We start from the raw sequence: 6136 nt of genomic DNA, 5'->3' as shown, positions 1-6136 counted from the left end.
CCTGCCACTGCCCTCCCTGTCCCTCCTACCCCTCGGCCCCTGTCCCTCCTGCCCCTCGGCCCCCGCCCCGGGCCGGTGGAGGTTTGGCCATGCCGCTGAGAAGGGAGCGCTGTGTGTGCAGCTGTTTGAGCCCGCGCAGGTGCTGCTTCTTAGTATTGTGTTGCTACCTCAGACGTTTCCAGGCCGGTTTTGTGCTCTGTGGCCAAGATCGTTGCCTCCCCTGAAGCGCCTTGGCCGGGCACTGTTCCCCTCCCGCAGGCTCCTAGGAGCTCGTGTCGCTGGCCCTGCTGTGTGAGGGACACATTGGGTGTCGCCTGTTGTGAGTGGGTTTCGCGAGGGGACGGCAAGTGGAAGCTACAAGTAAAAATTACGGTTGTGCAAAAATTTTCCCTGTCCAAGTAGTAAGAGTTGGTTAGGTAGTTCCGTGTGCAGGCTTTAAATTAACTGTGTCTTGTACTGCTTGTTAGAGAAGCTTTTGGTGGAAAATGTTAGTTGTTTGCATCAGTGTGAGCTGGTGTTGCTGTCTGTTCATCCTTGTCCTTTTCTGTTCCCTTTCTCTTGGTGTTCATGAGGCTCCACAGGGTACCAGTCTGGGGAGCTGAGCTGAGCTCTGTGCCAGCCTTGACCACAGACATTGCTGCCGTCTGTCTCTTTCCTTTCTGCCCTGGCTGCAGCTTCTCATGCCCTGCCATGCCCTGCTCACACAGTCCCTGGAAACTTTGCTGAGCCATCTGTGAGAAAATCCAGCCTAGCAAAGCAAGTCAGTGAGTAGTTGTCTGTATGGTTAGAGTTCTGAGCCAATTCAGGAAAGGGCCAAATTAAATGTTCTGATTCCAAGGAGGAAGCAGAGGGAGGCTAGGAGCACGGTAACTAGTGGGTAGATAGGCTTGGGCTGCTGCAGGGAAAACTGCGAAAGTTAAAACTTTCTTTTTGCCAGTTCAGCCTTAAAACAGGTTAGTTACCCAGTGTGATATATCAAGTGCCTGAGAAACAGCTTGTCCTGTCACAGGTGAAGGGGTGAGTCTGCCCCTTTGGGCTTTAATGCTGGCCTCAAATGGCCTACAGTGGCTGTGGCAGAGTGGCATAAAGCACCCTCAAACATTGCTTCACAGGCACAGTGTGTCTCTGTGAAAGTTGTGTTTCAATGCCACCTCAGCCGTGGACCCTGCATTGACTCTGTTCTTCTGGGGCTTCTGAAAATGCTGTTTCAGTGATGCACATCTGTAGCTCTGTCCCAACTTACTCCAGCTCTTTGAACAGTTATGCTTTGTTTTGTCATGTGGAAAAGAAACAGTTTTTAAAAGTCAGGAGCTACTGTAGATGAAAAAGTGCAAGTCACTAATCTGACCTGTGTCCTGACTGTTTCAGTGGAATAACTTTGATTTAGCACCAGACACTTAGCAAGCTATGTGATTGTGGTGTTAGGAACTACTTCCCATCTGTATTTTCCCTGCTGTCACATCCTCACACCACCTGTGTGTGGTGTGCAGTGCAGGACATAGCTGAAGGCTGGTTTTAGGTGTGCATCTGCCTGACAAACAACTACTGAAAAATTGCTTAGTATCTATGAAGTCTGAAGGATATTTTTTGCTTGTGAAAAGTGATGGGGTGAAGTAAAATATATGTGAAACTATGGAAAGCAAATAGCTTCATGATGCCTTTTTAGTACAATGGTGGTTGTTGGTCTGGTGTCTTCTAACACCTTACTGGGTTCTCTCTCCATCCCCATGCAGGCAAGCTGTTAGCTGTTCTTATCTTGTCAAGTTGCAGTTTGTGCTGGTGGCTGCGAGCTCCTTATCTTCTGGTTTGTGCTACTTGTGCACCTGCTGGCAGGCAGAGCATGGGAAACCGAAATAGTTCTAGTCTTAGGGCAAACATCACTTAGCAACAGCTAAAACATCAGTGTGTTAGCAACATTCTTCTCCTCCTAAAGACAAAGCACAGCACTGTATCAGCTACTAGGAGTATTGCTATGGAAATTAACTCTCTTCCAGCTGAAGGCTTATCCAAGAAAAAGTCTGCAGCTTGTGGCCTAAGGCTCCCAGCAGCTCTAGCTACTTATGCTAAGCAAGTAAATATAAACAATCAGCACACTAAATCACACAGCATTATGACTTTAAGTGATTCATTCTATTTAAAAATTACTTAAGCCAAACGACTAATATCTTTTAACAAAATAATGTGGCTCCTAGGTGCAAACAAAAAAGGAGTGTGACAATAGGTGAATTGTTACAAAATCAGGAAAATAAGTTTTGAGGCCAAATGGAGAACAGAGAAGTTTCTGGGGCTGAGCAGAAGTTGAAAATTATCTCATTTTGTGGTAGAAATACTAAGTAAAATGATCTGTGCTGCTAGAGTGCATGGAATTCATCTGATGCTCTCTCTCTGCTTATCTCTTGCCTAAAGTGTGTCTCTTGAAGTTGGCAAGAAGATAAAACATCTCTGATTCTTCAGGTCAGGAAATTTCTACTGGAAAAGGTCTGGGACTTGGGTAACAGCTGTTGTCATAGGTCTCAGTCTCAAAGCCGTAAGGGTTCTGACTCTGTGTGGGATATTACTACTACATAAGTCTTGAAAACATTCTGAAGTTATCTTTACAGCATCCTTGGCTGTGTTTTTTGCCCCAAAGTTCCCATCCACTCTTCATTTGAACTCTGGTTTTGGTTGGGGCTTTATATATACATACATAGATATATAAATTTGTTGTGCTTCATTTTTTATTTGTCAAGCACAAGTAAAGTTTTTTTTTCAGCTTTGGTAAAAAGAGTCTTTCCCGTATTCTGTTAGACTTCAAAATTGCTAAAATATGCCAAAGATTGTCTTGAAGATTTAGTCCTCAGGGATCAGCAACACGTGTGCAAAATGTAGCTCTACAGCATCCACAATTCTGGTAGAGTAGAAACTAGGACAGCAAAAATACTTAGTTTTGTTGACTTCTGATGTATGTCCTTGAAAGTTTTCTAAAAGCAGAATCCTCTGAGATCCACCAAACAAAACAAAATGTTAGGCTCACGGTTTAACAGTCCTCCAGCATATGCATACTGTTTGTTGTGTTTCAGTGTTTTTATCGGTATTGGAAACTAATACTTGACTTCACATTCTCCTTACTGATAATTAGCATTGGTCTTTGCTTTTTAGTTTCCTGGGTGGTCCTTGCTGTCCTTACAGTCACAGCTTTGTGCAAAGATAATGCTCGTCGTGTTTTCACTGAACTAGCAAAGTCCTGAGTTTCCTGTCTTTGCGGGAGACCTGTAAAAACATACAAGGAAACAACAGTGTGAAAATAATTGTTTATCATCTTCATGATATGGATTTTCTTGAGCAGACCCAAGAATGTCCATGCTGTGACCAAAGGAGCAGCATATCCCAGATACCTGTAAATTTAGCTTCCCTGTGTTGTTGGTGGCAATGTAGCCACAGAAGCACAGAGCTAAATACAGCCCATAAAATCTGCCAGAGATGTGGTCAGGAATCCACGTGGATTTCAGTTTTATGTTGTATTCATGAAGAGGAATTGCAAAGTTCTTTTTTCCTTTTAGAGGAATATTTGACATTAGTCTTTAGCCTTGCAGTTGCTAGATACCACCTTAAGGGATTTAAGTAATGGCATCCTTTATGTTTTATATCCCTTTTTTGTTTTCAGTGTGCAGTTGAGCTGCACATCAGAGCAATGGTATTTGTCAGTGCAATGAACCTGACTGTAATAGTTTTGTTTTAAGAATGCACTGCATGTCATGACCAGATAAAAACAGGTTAGATAAGAAGCTTCCACCTTTTTAAGGAACACAATTTTACCAGATTTCAGTTGATACTTTTCAATATACTGAATTATATTGTCATCAGTCTTGCAAACAAAACTGTAAGGCTTCAAAGTCGAGTGGCAGCAGGTGTTCAGTTTTGTGGTATCTGCATCAGTAGTAATTGAAAGAGACACTGATGATTTTATTCCCTCTAATCTAGTCAGATCTCTTGTGTTGAACTGTAGGTTTTTCAGTGGCTTGCTTTGAAATACCAGGTTTTAATGGGCTGCTGGGACAGCACCTATTCAGCAGCTGATTGGTTAGACATGGGACTCAGTAACTTAGGAACACTACTAAACCTTACCCTTTGTAATTTTTCTCATAGGCATAATAAAGCAGTGAAGAGAAACTGGGGGAAGTACTCCATGCCTAACTGATGAGAAAACTGTTTCTGAGGTGTTTGGACAAACGACATATATATGTAGTAAAACCTACAAAAGTAAGATATCTTCCTTTTCTGTTTTACTTAGAAAACTTCATAACTAATGAAAACCTCTTTCATGAGTCTCAGGGTGTTTACAAAAGTATGTTAAGGAGCAATGTGGAGCTTAAAACATTATTCTTTTAAGTGAGTTCTAGGAAGTGTTACCAAATTACACTAGGATTTTCATGATAGGATTTTGATGAAGGAAAAAACAGACCCTGTAGGAGAAGACATTAGCTCCTCCTGATTTCAGAGTCACCTGCAGTTTTGGCTTATTTTACTTCCTGAGTATTGATTACTTCTTTAGGCATGTGGAGATTTCATGCTGTTCCCTCTGGAACAGAAGTTTACAACGAGCAGAGAATCTTTTTCTCAGTATGGAAGCAGTATCTTAAGTGATGTGTAGTTCATAGATCAGGATGGCCCAAAGCTACTGTCTGTAAGGACAGTGTTTTGTAAGTTTGTTAGGCATTAAACCAGAAATTCGCATTTGAACTTCTATGATGTTTCTGCTTCCACTCGAAATCATGTAAATAGAAACTGTATGTTTCACAGTGGCTGCTACAATCATGTCCAGTAATAGTTATTGAACAAGCACAGCTCAACTGTTTGCTAAAGTCTTTGTTTTTAGAGTTCAGAGAATCTTGATATAAAATTGGGATTCTGACATCCAGCAATACAATCCTCAAATTCTCACTTCAATCTGAAAGTCTCCGAAGTATGTCAGTGTTTGCATTCCCACCTCCAAAGTTCTTTATTCACATGAAGGTCTCCATACCTCTAGAATTGCTTTCAGGCCTTTATGTGGCACTAACCATACAGACTCAGGACAAAGTCTGCTTCATTTCTCTGTGTGCTTTTTGTGGTAGGTCAGCAGTGTGTGGAAAGCATGGGTTATGACATTGAGCGCTTCGTTGGCTATGTCAATGAAGGGCTGCTGTGCTCCATCTGCCGTGACGTGTTGGAAGATCCCTTGCAGGCTCCCTGCGAACACGCGTTCTGCACCGCCTGCATACACGGCTGGCTTGTTCACCACAGCAACTGCCCCGAGGACAGGCAGATGATTGATGTGTCTCTGCTACGACCTCTCTACAGGTATGCAACACCTCTCACTGTATGTTGAAATCACACAAAGTTACTATGTCTCAGTTTTGCTTGTGCAGTTTCATCTCTTGTCACTTCCTGTCACTCAGATTGACTTTATCCAATGTGCCCGTGGCAGAAACTGATCACTTGTGTGAAAGCACTGGCGTTTTCTGTTTATTACAACTAACTTTCAAGTTGCTAAGACTTCAAAACTGGAAGAACGCTTAGTTAGTTCACCTTTTTATACCTTAGAATCATAGAATGTTAAGGGGTTGGAATGGACCTTAAAAATCATCTAGTCCCAACCCCCTGCCATGGGCAGGGACACCTCCCACTAGACCAGATTGCTCAAGGCTTCATCCAACCTGGCTTTGAACACTGCCAGGGTTGGGGCATCCTCAGCCTCCCTGGGTGACCTGTTCCAGTATCTCACCACCCTCACAGTGGTGGTAAGACACACTCACATTTTGAATGCTGATTCTAGATATCTGTCTGGATATTATTCTGATTGTCTTCTGCAGCATCAAAATTTTCCCAAACTTTATTTTAGAGGGAACAAGCAAAGCAACTCTTGACAACAGTAACTACACACTCTTTAGCTTTTTTCTTTTCAGACTTATCTAGATGGTTATCTAGATAGTGGGGTTTGTAAGGAATAATTCCTGGAGATGGGAAACAAACTTCTAACCTTCCAATCCTTTTATTAAAGGATCTTTAGCCATAAGAATGTCTGTTGTGAGCCACCTTGTCACGCAGGGCAGGCTGTTGTCACGGGCGACTTCCGTAACTGGTCAGGCAGTTGAACTAGTCGTTGTTGGCCCTTTCC

At 42.7% G+C, this 6136-nt stretch overlaps 1 protein-coding gene across 1 annotated transcript in view; it reads left to right on the top strand.

The window, feature by feature from the left end:
* The first annotated feature begins 4214 nt into the window (after positions 1-4214).
* The window catches only part of LOC103800094 (RING finger protein 151-like), a 6939-nt gene continuing 5017 nt past the window's right edge, over positions 4215-6136 (top strand). Inside the window, exons 1-2 of the mRNA XM_009072457.1 lie at positions 4215-4239; positions 5094-5319. Of these exons, the coding sequence (XP_009070705.1) occupies positions 5114-5319 (206 nt within the window). The 5' untranslated portion in view covers positions 4215-4239; positions 5094-5113. The remainder of the gene's footprint in view (positions 4240-5093; positions 5320-6136) is intronic.

The sequence above is a fragment of the Acanthisitta chloris genome, unplaced genomic scaffold, assembly GCF_000695815.1.
Source record: "Acanthisitta chloris isolate BGI_N310 unplaced genomic scaffold, ASM69581v1 scaffold44463, whole genome shotgun sequence".
NCBI classification, from domain to species: domain Eukaryota; kingdom Metazoa; phylum Chordata; class Aves; order Passeriformes; family Acanthisittidae; genus Acanthisitta; species Acanthisitta chloris.
This window is presented reverse-complemented; position numbering and strand designations above follow the sequence as displayed.